Source organism: Drosophila sulfurigaster, chromosome 2R (assembly GCF_023558435.1).
Source record: "Drosophila sulfurigaster albostrigata strain 15112-1811.04 chromosome 2R, ASM2355843v2, whole genome shotgun sequence".
NCBI lineage: Eukaryota > Metazoa > Arthropoda > Insecta > Diptera > Drosophilidae > Drosophila > Drosophila sulfurigaster.
The window spans coordinates 18,180,704-18,201,198 of record NC_084882.1 but is presented as its reverse complement, the minus strand read 5'-3'; the positions used below and the strand labels follow the sequence as shown (position 1 = coordinate 18,201,198).

At 41.5% G+C, this 20,495-nt stretch overlaps 3 protein-coding genes across 4 annotated transcripts; 1 reads left to right on the top strand and 2 right to left on the bottom strand.

The window, feature by feature from the left end:
* Positions 1-38: 38 nt before the first annotated feature.
* LOC133839041 (farnesol dehydrogenase) lies at positions 39-1,065 on the bottom strand. Its single transcript, XM_062270350.1, has 2 exons — positions 414-1,065; positions 39-354 (listed from the first exon to the last, which is right to left on the bottom strand). The coding sequence occupies exons 1-2, from the start codon at positions 984-986 to the stop codon at positions 175-177; spliced, it is 753 nt and encodes a 250-aa protein (XP_062126334.1). The 5' UTR covers positions 987-1,065; the 3' UTR covers positions 39-174.
* Positions 1,066-1,480: 415 nt separating this feature from the next.
* Positions 1,481-19,837, bottom strand: LOC133839036 (neuropeptide SIFamide receptor). Of its 2 annotated transcripts, XM_062270345.1 has the most exons (5): positions 19,566-19,837; positions 16,980-18,236; positions 9,009-9,108; positions 4,991-5,632; positions 1,481-4,924 (listed from the first exon to the last, which is right to left on the bottom strand). In XM_062270345.1, exons 2-5 carry the CDS (start codon positions 17,977-17,979, stop codon positions 4,132-4,134), a joined length of 2,535 nt encoding a protein of 844 aa, XP_062126329.1. In that variant the 5' UTR covers positions 17,980-18,236; positions 19,566-19,837; the 3' UTR covers positions 1,481-4,131. The 2 variants fall into 2 exon arrangements, with proteins under 2 accessions (XP_062126329.1, XP_062126328.1); XM_062270344.1 differs by lacking the exon at positions 19,566-19,837 and having other exon boundaries at positions 16,980-18,670.
* Positions 7,918-8,968, top strand: LOC133839044 (cuticle protein 63). The gene is made up of 3 exons (XM_062270354.1): positions 7,918-8,337; positions 8,418-8,569; positions 8,655-8,968. The coding sequence occupies exons 1-3, from the start codon at positions 8,326-8,328 to the stop codon at positions 8,791-8,793; spliced, it is 303 nt and encodes a 100-aa protein (XP_062126338.1). The 5' UTR covers positions 7,918-8,325; the 3' UTR covers positions 8,794-8,968.
* Positions 19,838-20,495: the final 658 nt, after the last annotated feature.

The window sequence follows — 20,495 nt, the reverse complement described above, 5'->3', positions numbered from 1 at the left end:
AAAAATGCTTCACGTCGTAAAATACCAAATATACCATAGACTATTAATCGATTTTTTACGATAGCTTATCAATAAAGTTAGTAAATCGATTTTATTTTTGAATATGGCCGCTACATTCAATTTGGGAAATTCACAATTGTGAACCTACAGGTTAGAAACAATTAATTAAAGTGTTTAAAACTTTTCCCCAATCGGTTTAATGGTCAGTTCATGAATCTGCACATGAGGCGGTGTCTGAATGCAATAGGTGACGGCATCGGCGACATCTTCCGAACGCAGCATTGGCATTCCGGCGATTATTTCTGGAGATGTTTCGTCAAAGATCTCGGTGTTAACGACACCGGGGCTGATGCTCTTTTAAATAAATAAAATATATAAAATGTGGTTGATAGACATGTCGTTTTATGACTTACTGTAATCTTGGTCAAGGTGCCCTTGTTCAAAAACTCTTGGCGCAGCACTTCAGTCAGCGCAGTGATGGCATGCTTCGAAGGTGCATACATATTTAAACTATAGCCAGGAACCATGGGAACGCCATGACCAGCTATGCTATTGATAATCACAACGTGGCCATCATTTATCTGGCGTTTCTTCATGGAGAGAAAAGCCTCGCGAGTGCACCAGGTGACGCCCAACAGATTTGTATTGATTATATTGAGTATATCGACACTATTCCCTTCATCGATTAAATGAATGCGGCGAATAATTCCAGCATTATTAATCAGCACATCTGCCCCACCTAGAGTCTCATTGACCCAGGCAAACGAGTCAATGACCTGTTGCTCAACGCTGACATCACACTGGCGTCCATAAAAACGAGGCGACTGATCAACGGGCAGTGCTGCCTTTAATTCCTCCAGTCGATCAACACGGCGAGCCAGACCCACAACAATCATGCCCTTGGCCACCAGATCCTTGCAGCATTCGGCACCAATTCCCGAACTTGCACCAGTTACAACTGCAACGCGATTTTGCCAGCGGTCCATAATAATTAAAGAATGAATTTATGGATCAGAAATGAAGTCGGTTTTATGTGCTCGACTGCTCGACACTGACTGAATGAATGAAATCATCTGCTTCAGTTGGGCAAGCGATAAAGGTATTGAAATTCAGTCGGTTCGTGCACTTGAAAAGGTTCAAGCCTGAAATATAAATATATGAAATATCACCCACGATGTACTATATATGTAAGTCGGAGTTTACACGATGGAAATGCGGGCTGATGGAAAAATAAAGATAAACAATTGCAAATTTAAATTACATATGTACATATAAGCAAATTGAAACCCAGTTTGATTTTAATATAATTATTTATTACATTTCTTTCTGCTAATATGCGTGTACTTTGTTGTAGTTGTATTCCATATACATATATTTATATAAATGTATTCTATAGATAGATGTTATTCATTTGTTTTTCTCATGTATGGTATGTAGTTTTGTATAACTGGATAACTTATTGAGTTTCGTTTTCTATAACTTTGTCGCACAATAATATCGAACAGAAACTGTTTTATTTTTATTCATATTGTTTTTCTTATTTTTTTGTTTTTAGTTTAACTAGTACGTTTCATCATCTTATTTTGAGTTTTAAAACTTAAAGTTCGATTCGTTTATTTGATAAATATTACTTGTATTTTCTTTGCTCCAATCGTCTAAATTTCGTTTTTGATTTTCTTTCGATTTCATATAGTATGTATAATATGTAAAGCAATGTGTGTGTGTGTGGGGCTTTTAAAAAGGAATAGGTATTTGTATGTTATGTAATACTAATACGAATGCAACTATGTAATGTATGCGTGTGTGTATGCATTAAATACTTATATATTCTGGCTCTCAATAATCATAATAATAAGCACTACATACGAGAACATAGTAACTGTATCTGTACATATGTATGTAAGTATGTATTTCATAAATATAATATATATAACTTTGCATTTGTTAATACTAAATTATGGATGTTATTGCATACTTGCTGCTTCTCTCAACTCACTTATATGCATATAAGTATATATAAGTATATTTAATATATTATTGATATTACTTGTTGTTGTTGTTGGTGTTTTTTGTGGGTGTTGTATCTACGCATTAGACGCTGGCGATTTTGTGACTGTCCTAAGATGTCTCTGGGGGTTAATGAAGCTTTAAGCTGGCCAACTTGAGACAGTTAGCCATCTCTACTCATATGTGGATTTATTGTGGCTCAAATTAATATGTGGGGCGTGTCAAGGGTCCAGAGAGCAACAGCGTCTAATGTCAGATTCAAAATGGGTTTATAGGTTTTTTGTTTGTTTAAACTATGCTCTTTGCGAGTAACTTGATATATTATTATTATTATTATTTGTTTTTGTATACATATAAATGTTGGTTTTTACATTTATTACTTGACATTTATAAAATTTTGGCTAACAATAGAATTGCATAGTTTGTTGTCATGATTTTCGTATGTTTCTGTACTCTTACTTTTTAGTTCCATAGTTACTCGTATTGTTATGTAGAAGTTTTCTTGTTTTTTGTTTTACTTATTCGATAGTCATTTATTAAAATTGTTTGTTATCTTATTTTTTTGTTTTGTTTAGAGTTGCTTGGTGTTTGCTTTTTTTAACTTAACAAATTACGTTTGATTATTATTGTTGTTTTTCTTCTCTCTTATATATTTGTTGTTTTTTTTTTGTTTTTTTTTTTGTATTTAGTGATACGTTTACTTAGTGCGAATGCTCGGACAGCTTCTAGTACTCCCTACCCATGTTTTTTTCACATTCTTTTTAGTTTAGTTCATTTTGTTGTTTATAGTATTAATTCATAAAATGAAAAGAATACAAAAAATAAAAAGAGTTATTCGATCCCTTTCGCCATCATCGTCGTTGTCACCCGTAAACATTTTCATACTGCATTTGTGCGCTCTCTTAAGTGTTCTCCATTTTCATATTTTCACATTTTCATCGCCATTTCTATTTCTATACCCAATTACAGCTGGATGTGCCACTTAATTAACCCATAAACCACATAATACTCTTTTCTACTCTCAACTGTGCAATTTTCTCGCCTCGCTTTCACTTCATTTTCTGTGTAAAACTCTAATAAAATTGATTATTGTTTGTTCTGGATAGATGCATACAGACGAGCGCCGTATTGTATTGCATATATTGCTTATTCCAAAATCAATACAAATATATATATGTATATATAAATTGTAAGAATTTTCATACAAAAATTTTTTAGTAGGTACGTTACTTTAGACCTCGGTGTTTCTCAAATATATATTTGTTATACATACATATAACTTCTTTGATACTGGACATTCCTGCGCGCTCAACACGCGTTACGTTTCACTCTCGCTTTACTATATATGTTTTTTAATTTTTGTTTTCGATTTTACTTGTTGTTTATTTGGTGTTATGGTTGTTCGTTTGTTGTTTGTTTGTAGAAAATGTTTAGCTTAGCCCCTTAGCTGGGCTGGTAAAAAAAACCGCACTCCTTTTTGTTTTTGTTGTCAGCACTTTGTTGAAAGCAAAGCTGAGTGTTTCTCCGATATCGTGTATGTTATATAGCAAATGACGAGTACAAACAATCTTAAAACTGCGTAACGTTAAGTGCGAATATACATTGGGTATAGTCAAGATTAGTTGTGTTTGAGTGTTGTGTGTGTGTGAGTGTGTGGGAGGTGTTTGTAGAACTATTGGAACACGTATAAAACATCTAATAACTATGTTATACATATTATGTGCATTGCGTGTGTGATGGTATGGTGTGTGAGTGTGTGTGTGTGTGTTTCTGTGTGTGGGTGCGTGCCTATCTAAGCCATCTCAGTTATGTGTATTAACTACGCGCTTCGTTAGCAAATTGGTCCAAACCCCACCTGTCCCTTCCCTTCCCTCTTTTTACTTTGTGTGTACGACGGATAAGCCAAGCTCTGAAGTTCCAGCATTGCCGACTTCTATCACAGTCGCAGGCGCACTTCCTCCCCTCCCTTCCCTTCCCTACACCCTCTTTTCTATTTAAGTTATACCCTATGCAAGATTTGGTGTTGATAGTTGGTTATGCTTGTGTTTAGTTTGTATATTGTATGCATATATAGTTAGTGACTTTTTTTATTGTTTTCAATTTAGTGAGTTCCCCTCTCTTCATCTACTCGTAGAGCTCCACATTGCGACGAGGCGAGCAGTTGCCGTAGCTCAGCTGCGAGTCGGTCTTCTTCAGTATGGACACATGATGAGTCGGAGCATCATTCGCGCGATTTGCCATCAGCGAGTCCTGCTTGTGAAGGAGGCCACGTCGTTGATCGGCAAACGAGATAACCGAGTCCTGTTTCACCAGCTGATGACGTCGCGGCTCCGGGCGTTGATCCACAAACGAGATGACCGAATCCTGTTTCACAAACTTCTGCCGTTTGTCCAACAACGTGGCAGGCGACACAGCCGCCGGCAATGCTCCCTGACCAACCGGAGTACGACGTGACTCCATGGAGTTGTTCTCCTGCTGTGCGGCTGCTCCTGCTGCTGCTGCTGCTACTGCGGTGGAGTCAAGGGGCACGCTGCTACTCAATGCGGCCACCCGGCGGGCTTCCATGTACGAGACAATCGAGTCCTGTTTGGAGAGCGAAACCTTGCTGCCATTGCTATCCTGTTGACAGAGCAGGCGACGTGTGCCGGAGGCATCGCTGCACGAACTCTCCTGCTTGATGAGAAACTGGCGCGAACCGTGCGAGTCCTGCTTGAGCAGCATCTGCTGCGACAGATTGCTATCCTGTTTCATCATCAGATTGTGGCGTCGCAGCGAGTTGTGTTCGTAGATGTAGGAAACGGCATTCGTCTTACGCAATCCCGGGCTGCTGGGACTTTTCCTCGAGCTGCTCGGGTGATAATGCGAGGACTTGCGGGTGCTGGTGGTCGAGGAGGCAATGGCCACATTATCGTAGTATCTATAAAGTAGAAAATTTGCTAAATGAGTGGGGGGAACAACTAGGGAAACCTTAGGGATAACCCACCTGAGGCGTCCGCAGCAGCTGCGCGATTTGATGATGGCCGCAAAGCCGCGTCGATACTTTTTGTTCACCGAGTAGAGAATGGGATTGATGCAGCTGTTGGAGGAGCCCAGCCATTGGGCCACTGGCATCACCTTCTTGAGTATCTCGAACTCCTCCTGCGATATATCCGAACCGAACTTGATGCGTGCAAAGATCACATAGAGCGGCAGCCAGGACAACACAAAGAGGATGACGACAGCGACCAGCATTTTGATGACCTTAACCTTGCTCTTCTGCTGCATGCGATCCATTTGCGCATCCTTGGACATCTCACCGGGAATGCTGCGTGTCGACACCTTGATCCAGATGAGCACATAGCACAGTGTGATCAGCGACATGGGCAGCAGATAACAGGCAACCAAATTGGCGAGCAGAAAGTACAGATTGCCATCGGTGCCCGGTGGCCAGACTTCCTGGCACAAATACTGCGGCTGTGTGTAGGTGGAGACGAGGGCATCGGAGAAGACCTCCTCGGCGGGCACAAGATCGAAGAAGAGCAGCCAGGGTATGGTGGTTACCAGAGCGATTACCCATATGCCGATAATCATGATGCGTGCACGTCGCTTTGTCATCTGCTTCAATGGCCACCAGATGGCAATGAACCTGCAAGAAGTGCCAACAAAGAATTTTTAACAGCTGCTGCTGCGACGACTACGACGACGACGTCGCCTCGTCAAGGATAATGGCAATCATCAGCACTGTCAGTGTCGACGGTGTCAGGCGACGATGACGACACCGTTTCCATACAACAGCAACAGCAGCAGCAGCAACGTGGGAGTCAAGAATGAGGCATGCAAATATCTTAGCTGATTAATTCGCACACGCAGGATGCCTGGCATCCTTAAGCCTTTTTCTGCTGACTTGTCGCTTTCCAATCTCCAGTCTATTGAACCCCAAACTCAACAGCAGCGCACTTGGCTCAACACGTGGCTCGTTTTTTCATTCTTTCGTTTCATTTTTTTTGCCTGGCATAATGAACTGTAATTTGAATAAGACCAGGCAATGAGGCCACTTTTCATTTAGCTTAGTGCTATGTAGTATCACTTATTATGTTGAACGCTCACATTCCCCCGTCCCCGTCCCCGTCCAAACCAATTTTCAATACGACTAGTCGACCAAACCGAACCAAACAAGAGACAAGAATCGGTCTGGGCCAAAACCAAATACAAGTAATTACGGGGACAAACTGGCTAAGGCTCAGTCTCAGTCTCAGTCCCAGTCTCAGACTGAGACTCTGTCGCCAGAGTCTGTTCTCATTGTGTATTTTTTGGCTACTTTGTGTCGTCTGTGTGGCAAACGTTTTGCTGATAACACAACCGTAATTCCATTAGGGGCTAGCCACAAGTTTACAAACAGACGCTGAAAGCCACAGCCAATATTAAATTGTCATAATGTTTATTTATAGACCAAAAACTGACTTCGACTCTCCTCGTTCTCTTCTTCCTCCATCACTCTTGCTGCATCGCATTAACATAATTTGTCCATGGGATTCAGATCGTCGTCGACGACGACGTTAGCGTCATAACTTAGGCGCGTCTTTAATTAAGTTTTGTGCCAAACAATGCGTATGCGATGCCAAATGCCAAGTGCAGAGTCAAAGAAGTCCGAAGCAGAAGCAGGAGCAAGAGCTGGAGATTGGACTTAAAATTGCCAGCGATGACGCCAGGAGGCAACGGAAGCAGACATTGAGACATAAGCAGGCACTTAACCGCAAGCTTAAGGCAAAAGTTCTACTTGCAAGAATATTTCCCCAGCCATGCATTATGCCCAAGTAATTTCCATAAAGAAATAACAAATTTAATAATTGGCCATAGAATGCCTGCACTGAAATCTTTTATGATTCCAGCTATAAGCCAAAAGAAGACAAGAACAACAACAAAAAAAAAAAAAAAGAAACCAAAATAATAATATAACAAGCAGCTAAAAAAAGGAATATGAGGAGGTTACTTATACGCACTGTTGACATTTTGGGTAACTCTGTCGCCAGCAGAAACAGACACAAAAGCCGCACAGTCATTGTGGCATAAAACCACAAGTAAGTGTGCTCACACATATTCGCATCTACTATGATTTATATGAAGCCTCGGGATAAGGGAAGGACAGAGAGATAGAGAGATATAGAGTGAGAGTGCAGGATGCGTATCGCATAAAACTAACGACTCTAATTAAATGTCATTGGTTAAGCAAGTGATAAGCAAAGACTATCCAACTGAATATGTGTGTGTGTGGGGGTGGGGGTGGGCGGGGATTTGCCTCTTAAATCCTATGGCAACAAAAACATTGCGTGCAGATTTCAGATTTGCAGATTTAAGTTTCATCTTACAGATAATAAATCTTAAATTTCGATTCGGTTTACGAGTTTGTCGCTGCTCGTAAAATACAAAGAAAATACCAAAGCAAAAACCGGAGACTAAAGCAAAACATGAACATCGACATGGACATGGACATGCGTATGTCGCCTTTGGGCAGCGGCTGACGATTTGCTTTTCATGCGGGTGACCAAAATGATCAAATGATAAACTGCCCAACTCTCCAGCCTCGACATCAGCTTTGAGGACTGCTCCATTCTGCCTTTGGCGCTGAATAATGACAGGACAAGCAGGCGAAGCTGTCGCTATGAAATTGATATAAATGAAAGTGCACATAAAGCGGCGTCTCTTATTATCCCTGATGATGTTGCTCTGCCTCTGCCTCCGACTCTGCCTCTGCCTTGGACTCTGCTGCCTTTGGCTTTGTGGCCACACGTCAGAATGTTGTCAAATCGTTTTACGGCCACTTGATAAATCAACTGTCCGCAGGATTTCTCAACTTTATGAGCAAAGCATGCTGTCACAACGAACGTCTTTTGTTGTAGTCTTTTTCATTTTTATGTTGCAGGAAACACACAAGGCGAAGCAAACATTTCACATACGACAACGATGCAAAGTTTGTCAAGGCAAATACAACAAAATATTCTATGGCCATTTGGCAATTGGAATTGCAAAGTGAATATAAAAAAAATTGATTATCACACAGCCTAATACGGACAAGGCAAGCTGTGAACTTGATCTTGAGACACAGACTTAGACTCTGAGACAGAGAGTGTGCCGACACACACTCACACACAACCGGTGACCAGTTTTCCTAGGCAGCTTGCATTGAGCGTTCACTTTTGCAATTAGCCAACTTGCAACTAATACAAACGGCGGTCAGCGAGTTTTCGTAAGCTGCTATAAAAGCGACACTCGATGTGCCATTTGACAACAGTTGCAAATCATTTGCTTTAAACACCAAATCACAAAATTCCCCAAACAAAAATGTTCAAAGTTGTAAGTATTAGCGAATAGCGAATATTTCGCTCGATATTTCCTCGGATAATTTTAATCTGCTTTATTTCCATTGCACACAGCTCTTTGTGCTCGCTGCCTTTGCCGCTGCTCAGGCTTACGCTTATCCCGGAGTCGTGGCCGTAGCTCCTGTGGTGCACACACCCGTTGTGGCTGCGCATCCTGCTGTCGTCCACACGCCAATCATACATCATGGCGCCCACTCGGTGCACTCGTAAGTAACTCGGTGACTTGTTCATTGCGCTTATAATTAATAATCTCTCTCTCTCTCTCTCTCTCTTTCTCTTCTGTCTCTGCAGTCATGTTGTCCATCATCCGGCTGCCGTTAAGGTTGTGCATCCAATCGTGGCTAAGCCCGTGGTTGTGCATGCCGTGAAGCCAGTCGTGCCATTGGTGCCCGTGCATCATGCTGCCCCCGCTGTCGTTGTGCATCATTAGAAGCAGCTGCTGTCCCTCCCTCCACATTCCAGCTGCCCACCTGTTCCCGCCTTACCCACTGCCAATCCCCTTAAACCTTAAACCTTAAACCAAATGCTTGCCATATCTTAAACCCATTTCGAGATCCCAAACAATAAAAGTTCAAAAGCCATGTAAAATTCTAAAGGAATTCACTTCTGCTTCTTTTTCTTTTAATTTATGATTGTCAAACTTACCTGTCTAGTGATACAGCAATTAAGCTGTAAACCGATGCCGCCACCGAGACACCCTGTATATAGGGCACAAACTTGCACATCAGCCAGCCAAGCATCCAGGCTAAGGAGGAGAGAGGAGGGGGGGAGAAGAAAATATTGAATGATGAGCATGAGTTAGAGCATGGGCGGGTAAGTGTTTGGCAAATATTTTGTACATCAACAATGCAAAAATTATGCTGAGTAACTTGCGGTCATGTCATTGTCGTGGTCGGTTCTTGTCTTCGCAGCCATGTTTACGCTTCTCGCTTCTCGCTTCTCTGGTTAACGTTCAATGAATTTCTTTTTCCCCAAGACCAAGACGTCCACAACGACGGCGACCACGTTCACAAGCATGTTGACGTTGCCACGTCCCTGTCGCCGACGTCGCCGGCGTTGTTTGCTGACTGAGATTTATGTGCTGCATATCATTCATAATTTGGTGACAAGTCTCAGATTGCTGCTGCTGCTGATGCTGCTGCGACCAAAGCATCGAAGGCAACTAAAACCCTCTCCACCAACAAACTCAAGTCAGGCATTGTTTGCCAACCGAAGACAAGCCAAGCCAAGTCAAGCCCGTAGCCTGGCCAAGTTAATTTGTATTCTCTTTATTCTATTTGATGGAAGATGGAAGACACGATTCGTTCTGGCCACGTCTACAACCAGCAGCCAGCGTTATGAATTTATGCCAGCAGCCAAAATAACTAACTCGAGACACAAAAGGCTGTAAAACACACATGGCAAAGCCCGAAAAAGGGCTGCGAGGGGAGGACGGGGCAACTCCCCTCATCCTCTTCCTTTCACACGTCGCGCGTAAAGTTGATGCCAAGGTTGATGACAGTAAAACTGAATTTTGCGCCATGACATATCGAATGGCAATTAAAAGGCACTAATAATAATGGCCACACATCATTAGCAACGACGCAAGTCGAGTTGACTTGAGTCGAGTTCATTGTACAGACGACGATTGGAGTCCATTCCCATCCAGCAGCATCATGACGTCGTTGTCGTCGAGAGAGCTGCTGCTGTAGCTAATTTCCTGTCTCGTTCGCATGTCTTATCTGCGATTTGTTGTCGCTTTTTATTATGCATACGCACCGTGCAACCGAGTTGGGGCAATAAAAGCCAAATTTAATGTGATTTGGCACATAAAAATATAAATATTATTTGTGCGCTTTGCGGGTGCCCTAAACCTTTTTGGCCATTTTTCTGTTTTGGCTTGGCCCCAACAAGGAGCAATGGACATGAGCACACATGAACACACGAGCAGCAGCCGCAAATGTACAGAGGACATTTAACAGACATGGACAGCAGCAGCTTAAATAGATTTTGCTGTTTTCTGTGGGTCGTTATCATTTCATATTTTCATTTTTCTATTTTCTATTTCTACGTCTACTTTTTTTTATTTTTGTTTTTTTTTTTTTGAATTGCTGGCGGCCAACCTGCAAGTGCAACAGACTGAAAATCGAATAAAATAGTCGTGGCTATTAATATTGTTTTTTTTTTCTTCTTTTTGCTTTTTTTGTGCTTTTTATGCTGTGTTCATCTGATGTTGATAACTTTGATATATCGATGTAAAAACCTTTTTGTGGTCAGCATCAAAAGTTTCGACTCAAAAAATAGAAGTAAAGTTTCTTTTTTTTTGCACGATGAACCCAATCAAATTGAGCCAATTGACTAGATAAGCCCGCAAAAGTGTCAATTCGAATTAATAACATTATACGACTCGAACTGAGTTCTCGAACTGAGTTTTGGTCTCAGCTGGGAAAAATCTGTCGTGGCATCTTACAAATTCACAAAGATTGATAGATAGCCGAGAGAGAAAGCATAACAAAACGGTTGAGTTGAGTTGAGTTGAGTTGAAATGGAAACTCTTGTGCAGCTGTAAATTCTCATTTATACGTTGCCATTAACTCTGGCGGCAGCGCAATATTGATAGAGTACGCCTGATAATTCCAATCGATATTTTGCAGCTTATCAACCGGCAGCCTTCATTCACGTCGATGCCCTTCAACCCGCCACCAGTCACCAGCAAAATGTCAAACAGCTAAAGCACAATCCTTCTTTTCTTTTTTCTTCTTTCATTTGTGTTAAGCCAACTTCGCGGCATCGTAGGCCAAGTTTTTGCCTTTGGATTTGGATTTGCATTGTTTCCACAGCTTACGTCGAGAGGAAAGGCGAGAGAGGGAGACAAAGAGAGCAGGAGTTGGGTCTGAAAGCCGCTGGCAACGCATAAATTTAATGAAATAATCAGGCGTAACAAATGCGTCGTTGACGCTGTCGATGTCGTTGCCTGGACGAGGGTTCGATTGAAATGGGTGAGAAAATGTAAATGGAAATGTTGTGCTATGGTGGTTATAACACTTATGGAAAATGCGTTATTGTTATGATTATCACTTCTGCGTCACGTCCTGCGGTGGCCACTACTACGTTTACTTGGTGGCAACGGCTGCTGCTAAATTGAATACCACAAAGCATGACGCTCGCAGAACCCACGTCCAATCAAGCGTCTTAGCTGCCTCTGCCTCTTATGAGGTAGAGTAGGAGCTGGTCCTGGCAGTCAGCCGGCGGCACGTAGCAACTAAATTAAAATACAATCAGCAAATGGGCGAGCGAAGAAAAATGACTTCATCATCAGCAGCATCATCTAACGAACAAACAACAAACAATGGCCGCAATGGGAATAAAGTCGCGTTACATCGCGCATACGCCGCGTGTGCGGCGCAAACAAATCACGCCCGAGAATGAATTTAATGAAAGCAGCAGCAGAAAGCTGGCAAGCCCGGCAAACTCAAACTTTAAAAACTCTGGCGAACGTGACACGATTTCGCAAAATACAAAATGCTAAAATGCAGTCAAAGATCGTAATGATAACAATTTGGCATTGATAAGACTGAGAATACAATAAAAAGAAGAAGGAGGAGGCGAAGGTGCTGTTTTGTTGTCTGCCATAAAAATCCAATTAGAAAATGCCGCACCACGGTTTGTAAAGGATATGGGTAAGGACATGTAACGCTGTCTCAAGGTGGCATTGTTTCGCCTCTTGCCACGCGAAATCAATTCATTTCGCATTTTATTGGTTTTCCAAACACACATAAATAAACGCTGAAGTTGCAGTCGAAGCGAAGCGAAGCACAACCCAACCCAGGTGAAACACACACACACACATCGATAGAGAGTGTTGTACTCTCACCTGTTTATATGAGTGTGTGTGTGTATACACTCGCTGTCTGCGCGCTTATGTGCGTGTATAACCCTGACTATTAGGTTGTCGAGCAAAATATTTAGGTCAATTCATCCAGCCGCAAAGAGAAAGAGCCTTGAATGCAAACAACCTTCCATTGCAATTCTGAGGCTCTCCGAAGGTGTGCTTAGATAATGACACTCCTAACTGGAGGAGGAGGAGGAGGTGGAGAAGGAGGAGAAGGCCTCCAACTGTGACCAACACCTCCCCCCGTCAGTTTTTCTTAGAGTTCCATTTGAAATGCCTTTGGGGCATTTTCAGCAGGAATTTAAGACTGGGCCGTAAGTCAAGTCAACACATAAGGACTATAAGTCAAAAGTGCCAGCATTCAATAAATGGGCCCAGGGCTGTCGCTGTCGCGATTTATTGTTGTTGTTGTTGCTGTTGTTCGATTGTACCGAATGTGAATACATATACTACAAGTTGTATGCAGCTGCGTCTGCCCATATTTTTGGGGGTCTCGGTCTCTGGGTCTGAGTTCGAGTCCAAGTCTGAGTCGGAGTCTCTGACAGTCTGCCAGCTAATATGTGTGTGTGTGTGTGTGTGTGTGTGTGGGGCAAAAAATGCCCGCCCACTGAGTGACCCACTAAAAGCAGCAAAGCAGAAAAAAGCTGGCCGACCCGCAGCACCCTGCGCCTATGCTGAATTTGTGAAATTAGGTCAGTTCTGTGTCGATGATCCTTCAGGCCACCCTCCCACCCTCCCCAAACAGCGAAAGCAACAGCCCATCGCCATAGCCATCGCTTTCGCCCATTGCCCATTGAGAGCGAGAGACAGCGCGAGTGCGCACTGATACCAAACTCAAACACTCAAAAGCACACTCACACTCACACTCACTCTCACACAATGCAGTCAGCAGCTCATTCACTTTTTCGCTGGGCAGCACTTGATTCGGTTCTTTTTCGCCATTCGGTTCATTTCGTTTACTACGAGAGCAGACCTCACACCACCTTCGACTTTTATTTTGTTTGTTTGCTTTCCAAACAGCACAGCACAGCACAGCACCGCATCGACCTCAAACCCCCCTTTGCAGTTCAGTGTGTCTTATGAATACACTCACTACACTTTTACTACACTCATTTTCTAAGGCAGCGAGCGAGCTAGTATTTAATTGGCAAATGTTGGCGCCAGAGCCTAAAATGCGGCCAGCAGGTGAATTGATGTTTTCTGTTGGCCACATTTCGCTATTGTATCGTCGCAGACTAGGTCTATATACTAGTCTGGTCTGGGCTGCCCTGACATGTCATGCATTTGCAATCAGCGTTTGATTTCTGAAGGATTTTGATCATTCTTTTTTTCTGTTCTGCTTTTTTTTGTAATGTCTGTAGCGACGACGACAACGATTTGCATGCAATTTCTCAGCGCTCAGCGCTCAGAGACATTCAGCTAGTTGACAGTTTAGTTAACCACACACACACACCCAAGACTCTAACACACACACACACACACTTAAGCTGGCAAGATAGATACAAGGCAAAAGGCAAAGTAAATTTATTAAAATTAAACCCTTACAATTATGCGTAGCCTCGTTTATTGGGGTCAAAACTTAAGTGGCCTCTCTCTCTGTGTGTGTGTGTGTGTGTGTGTGTGTGTGAGTTGTCGCCGAGATTTGAAAAGTGCTTTTAATTAAATACAATATATCAGCAAAACGTTCTACGACTATTTGGTTGGTTTGCTGTAACAGCGACAGCTATTAAATCACAAACTATCTCAACTGCGACAGTCGATGCAGCTGTGCGAAGTTTTAACGTAGATGTAAAATCAATTAAAACTTTAAATCAAATTAATTCTCAATATCGAATTATGCAAACATATTTCAAATTGGTTTCTTTTTGTTTAAATAATAAATGTAATTATATTTATGGAGTCAAAATTTAATTGAATTGAACAAAATACACAAATATCGAATTATGAAAACATATGTCAAATAATCTTGTTTTCTGTTTTAATAACAAAATATATTATATTAGTAAATATAAGAATTATGGCTTGCGGAATGGAATAATTGTTACAATTCTGAATATTGAATTATGCAAAAAACTTGATTTTATTTTAATCAATAATTTGAATAGATTTGTAAATAGTAAAATTTATATTTATTGCAATTAATCAATTACTAATTATTGGTAATAAATGTGTAAATTAGGAAAGCATGCAAATTTGTTTTATTTCAATGTACATAATAAATTGTATGTCAAGTATTTATTGAATTGCATAAAATCAATTATCAAATTATGAAAAACTAAATGTAAATTAAGAAAATATTGAATTTGCTTTCATTTTGTAAAGATTTTCTTTGCACACATAAAGAATGTTGTTGGCATTGATTTATTTTTGCTCAAATATTGATAACTGAAATGTAATTTACCAAAATTATAAAATTGCATAAATTTAACGAAAATTTCGTATAACTATCTATCAGATATTGTGTTTGTTTTAATAATAAATTGATTTATTATTAGAGAAGAAATAGTATTTAATGAATTTCATAAAAAATTATTTTTATTTAAAATTCAAGTTAAGAAAAATCTGAATTTGTTTAAATTTCTTGAAAGTATTCTTAAGACAATTAGCTAATAATACGTAATTTTAAATGTTAGGCATGAATTTAAATATTCGTTTTATCAATCAATAAATAAATCAATAAAACAATTACCTTAATGACTTTAATGACTGAAAGATCATTACGCCAAAAGGAAGATAATTATCTCACATTAATCAAATATGTTGTGTATGGATTCGTGAATATGCATAATAATAAATCTTGTTTAATTAGCGCTTTAAATAATGTATTTACTCGATATAAATCTTCACAATTTGAGCAGCTTTAAATACTATATGCATGTTTTACTCAATCACAGCCATTTCGCTTCATATTTGATTTCATTTATTGATGTTTCAACGCGATATGCCATACACGATGAGAATCACATCCTTTCTTTGACCCCATTTCAGGCCAGCCGGATTTTGTGTATTAAACCAAATTTATTTATTGGATTTTATTCTCTAGTCAGATATATTGTACATATATGTATGTATATGGTATGTTATCTATCCGCTGTCCACATAAATATATAAAACCATAAAAATATAAACTCCCAAAATGAACTAACATCGTGGCGACAAAACAGTCTAAGCTCTCTATAATGACCATGAAAGTCGAAAAGGAAAAGCTAAAAAATAAACTAATTAACGAAACTAATTACTGCCCAGCTATGTTACTAGAATAAGAATTAATTATAGCTCAGACTGCTTTCTTTGTCTTTGACAGTTTAAGCTGTCGAATTGCAAACACATCAATCGGCATTAATTGCTTTCAAAAGCGAGACAAAAAACAATAAGGGAAATTCATGCTAGACGAACTGAAAACAGAACGGTAAGTGACATGCAACGTGTGGCAGGTTCGACATAATGCCGAGATATGTTAGCTGCTGCCAAAACGGATACGGCTGGATGAACTCATTCGTGTCGGACTTGCTTCCTGCCATATCATTTACAAGGCTATAAAAACTGATGGCAATTACATAAGCATACGATATCAGTGAAAGAGTCCAAGGAGAAGCAGAAGGAGGGGCCCCATAAAACTGACGATAATGCACGATAATATATCAGAACGTTTAGTTAATTTCAACATTGCCACGCGAGCACTCGAACTTTTATTTGTTGTCGAATTCGTTCTCGTCGTCGTATTCGTTTTCGTTCACGTTCTCGTTGTCGTATGTTATTTGGTTATTCGGTGTTGTATTCGTATTTATGCTGCCATTAGCATTAAGCTTTATACTCCTTGTCGACAAATTGCGCATACGCCACGTGTCGTTGGCCGGCCCGTAATCCATGTCTCGATTAATTGCTAAACATAAATTCAACTAATAAGAGCATAAGTATAAGCGAAAAAGAAACACACAAGCAAAGGCGAGGCGAAGCAAAAAAGGAAAGAAAACTCGCGCTAATGGCGTTAATGAGCAGTATATAAATCTCGTCGCCTCTAACGTATTAAGCAAAACAAATGTTAACGTATTTAAAAACAAGTAAGAAGTCCATAGTCGAGTGTGCTCGACTGTGAGATACCCGGTACCTATTTTCAACAGCGGGCGGTATTATTGTAAAAAATGTACCAAAAATACTAAAATATACCAAATGTTGTATTTGGTATATCGCTATATGCTTAAAATTTTTAAAATTTCTATATATAACACAAAACTACTAAATTGTACCAAATGCTATATTCAGTACATCGATTTACTACTATATTAAAAATATACCATGGACTTAAATATTTTCCAGATTGTCAACCAACGATTTAATATCCCGACAACTGTCCTAGAAGTCACATAAAATTATTTTTTTTAAAAATTTGTAAGTTTTTTTTATCTTATTGCTACCAAATTTTAAAACTGTAAACTTTAACTTTGAAATTGCTATTAATTTGTTTTCCGATTTATGGGGATAAAAGTGAGTAATGCATACATCTGAAACAAACTTGATCTGCATGGAATAATATTAAACAATAAACAATTGTGGCTCTATCTCTTATAGATTCGAAGATCTAGGTTCATGCGGACAGACAGACGGACATGTCTATATCCTCTTGGATTTTTGATGCAGAATATCCAAAGAGTGAATCCTATGCCTGTTAGCACAAAGTTCGAATACCCTTCTTCCCAAATAGGTACCGGGTATAAAAAAAAGGAACTAAGCGTGTGTTTACTTACGCACAAAGATGTTGCCAATGAGCGTGGCTGGGAGACAGAAGACAATCACCAGAATATCAGCGATGGCCAGGTTAACGATGAAGTAGTTGGTAACAGTGCGCATACGTGGAGCACGCAACACGACGGCAATCACGAAGCTGTTGCCAATGAGTCCAACGAGGAACACTAGAATATATGCCACACAATAGACAATGGACATGGCCAGCGAATGGCGATAGAGCGGATCGAAGCCAAAGTCCCCGTTGCCATCCAATTGCTCCCAGCGCAGCACGCTATCATTGTACGATTTGGTGGCGGCCACCGAGATCAGACTCGTTGTGGCCGGCGACATGCTCAAGAGATTCGCATAGTAGGTGGATGAGGTGGCGTCTGGCATGGAGGCGGCGCCAGGTAAGGCATGGACAGCCTGCATCGTTGAGACAACAGCCAACTGGGAAGATGATGTTGTGGTCGTTGTGGCTGACATGCTCGCTATCAAGGAGCTGGCGGCTGGCGCCACCGTTGCGGTCGCCGTGGTCAGGACGGCAGCCAAAAGTGTATCCGTAATGGGGCCGTTATTCAATTTAATAGCACTCGATGTGCTCGAGAAGCTGCTGCCACTGTCAAGCGCATTACCATTGCCATTGCCATTTAGATTTAGATTTCCATTTGCATTGCCACTGTCACCGCTAGTGGTATCAACATTGTTGCTGCCGTTGACGCTGCTTAGCAAATCGTTGAAATTCAAGAGATTCTGCAAATCGACGAAATTATGCGTGAAATTATTAGAGCTCTCTACGTGGCCGGCATCGTCCTGCTGCCAGTGTTGCCTGTCCGGGTCTGCGGTTGGCGTTGTGTTGTCCCTTGTTATGCTGGTTAATGTGCCTCCCACTCCTCCAGCATCTCCTATTTCATTTCCTCCCACTCCCACTCCAGCTGTCGTCGTCGTTGTCGCCGGCAAGTCGCCAGCGTGGCTGCGATGCTTACGCTTGCGGATCCGCCCGTTGCCCGCTGCCATCATCTGGCCTGACAAATCTCGACAATTTCCGCTGTCGCCCTTGATTAGAGTCTGTTAATCTTGAAAGTGACTATTTACTACTATTGTTGACGGTCTCTCCCCTCTGTCTCTCCCTCTCACTTTGCGTTAGCGCCTTCTTAAAAAAAGTCTATAAAATTGGCTTCACTTGGCATGCTTAAAGTTATGTTCCATTTGCAGAGCTTAGAGTTGGGTTGATGTTGTTTTGGGTTACTTGGTTGGATATGTAGATATTTTCGTGGCTATTTCAAATTAAGCAAACATTCAATTAACTTCTGCACAATAAAGTTTTAAGCGTAACACTCTCAATGTGTGTGTGTTTGTGTGTGTGTGTTGTTGCACAACACTTGCAATTTCAAACGCTTGCCAAGGTTGATGTGCATTTCCACACAGCAGAAAATATTTGTAAGCAACGTAAAATACAGCAAATAGAACAATTTGTTGCCATTGTTGGCAGGTTTTGAGGTTTGAGTTTGAGTTTTGTGTGTGTGAGTTCTCTGTGTTGTGTTTGTGTTTGAGTTTGAGTTTTTGACGTTGCCTTGGGGCGGCGCATTACGAAAACTCTCTGCTCGAAACCAAGGACTTGTGTGCATATTTTAGATAAGGCCAAATGTTGACTGCCCTGGACACATGGTTAGCGGGTAGCATTGAACGCGCCCAAAAGCAAACGACCATCAAAAGCGGACGGCGGACGACGGAGGCTGAGAAGCCAAAGCCAAAGCCTGTAGCCGAAGCCGAAGCTGTAGCTGTAGCTGTAGCTGAGCCATCTCAGGGACAGGGACATGGCCAAACATTCACACATGCGCAGCGCGTCCATTATTAACTAATTGAAATGTCATTATTCTTATTATTGTTGTTGTCGTTGTTGTTGTTGTTGGTTCGCTTTTTTTTAACAGCGTGCAGCTTGCACTTTGACCTCAAAAGAATGAAATGAAACGAAAGAAATCGAACAATCGAACACTCAATGGATAACATAAAATTCCATTAAGCACAACTGCCAAGCACACGAAACACTTCGATTTCAACTTCGAATTTTGGCACTCACAAAAATACCAATTGCCAAACAAAACATGAACGAACGCTTGGCTCGTTTTTGTTATTACTTTATTTTTGAATGGAAACGAAAATTGTCCTGAGCTGTGCGTCAATTGGGAGTGCCAACTGTTCAACTGTTCAACTGTTTGGGGGCGAACATCATCAGACAAACTGACGACAAAAGACCCATTAAGTGAATTCGAGAATTCGAAAGCGAGCGTGAAAGTGCTTCAAATTTAATTGTGCTTACATGCTGTGAGTGAGTCCTGGCATCCGCTTGCCCAATGGCCCACAACAACTAACAAAAAAAAAGAACGAAATGAAAACCACAAGTGGAAAGTGTGACAAGCTGTTTACAAATTGTTGGAGGCCAAGACGCAGCACTAATTAAGTTGCTCGGGTCATTTGGGTTAAATGCGCCAGCCAAGTGTTAACTGCAACTTTAAGCCACCTGCAGCAACTTCACACACACACACACACACACGCAGTGAGAGACTCCCACACAGACACACACACGTATCTCCCGTTGAACCTACACAATCACAATATTTGGACACTACGCGTGGTCGTTTCCGTGTTTTGTTGCATGGGCGGCCATGTGTTTGGTCACCTTTTTGGGGTGTCGCCTATGCCCCCCGAGTTCCGACCGAGTTGTTAACGGTTTCGTGTCTAACGGAACACTGCTGCAAATGCTGCACGTCCAGCTCGTTTTTGTGTTTGTGCCACTCACAGAGCTATCTGGCACGACAGACACAACAACGATAACACAACACAACCGACAAGCGACACCCGATTTGGACTCGGACTCGATTCTCGGTGGCGTCGCGTCGTGCTTTGCCTGCAACGATGCCACAACGACTGAAATGTAGGTCCTTGTTGCCAAACCGCGCCCGCCTTTGGCTGCCATCGCTTTCGTCGCTGGCTGCGGCTTCGTATCCGCTCAAACGCGCTTCGCTGGGCTAGGCGAGAGTGGTTTATGGTTGTATGGGCATGAGCATGGGTGTGGGATGTGGGTGTGTGCTCTGAGTGTGGGAGTGAAAGCGAGCGCGCCTCGTTCACTCGTCCTTGTCGCCTGTGTACACTCGCACTGAGCAATTGGGAACGGCTGTGTGCTGTGCTGTGCTGTGCTGAACCAAACGGCCCTCAAATGCATTGACAGAGTTATGCTACAACCTTTCTTTATATATATATATACATATTTCTATGTGTGTATGTCCGGGTATGTGTGTGTGTATTTTTTTATACTTTCACAGGCTCAGCTCATGGCGAAAACATATAACTTTGTAGGCTCAAAAATTGAAGGACCACTTTTGGCAATATACAAGGTTAAATTGCAAAATGTCAGGGAATCGTGGGAGACCATGAGAACATGAGCTGAAGCTGCGGCTGATTTGATACGGATGTTATGTTATGTGTGTTGTGGGTGTGTGTGGGTGTGTGTGTTCGGGTGTGTGTTGCCTGCTCCC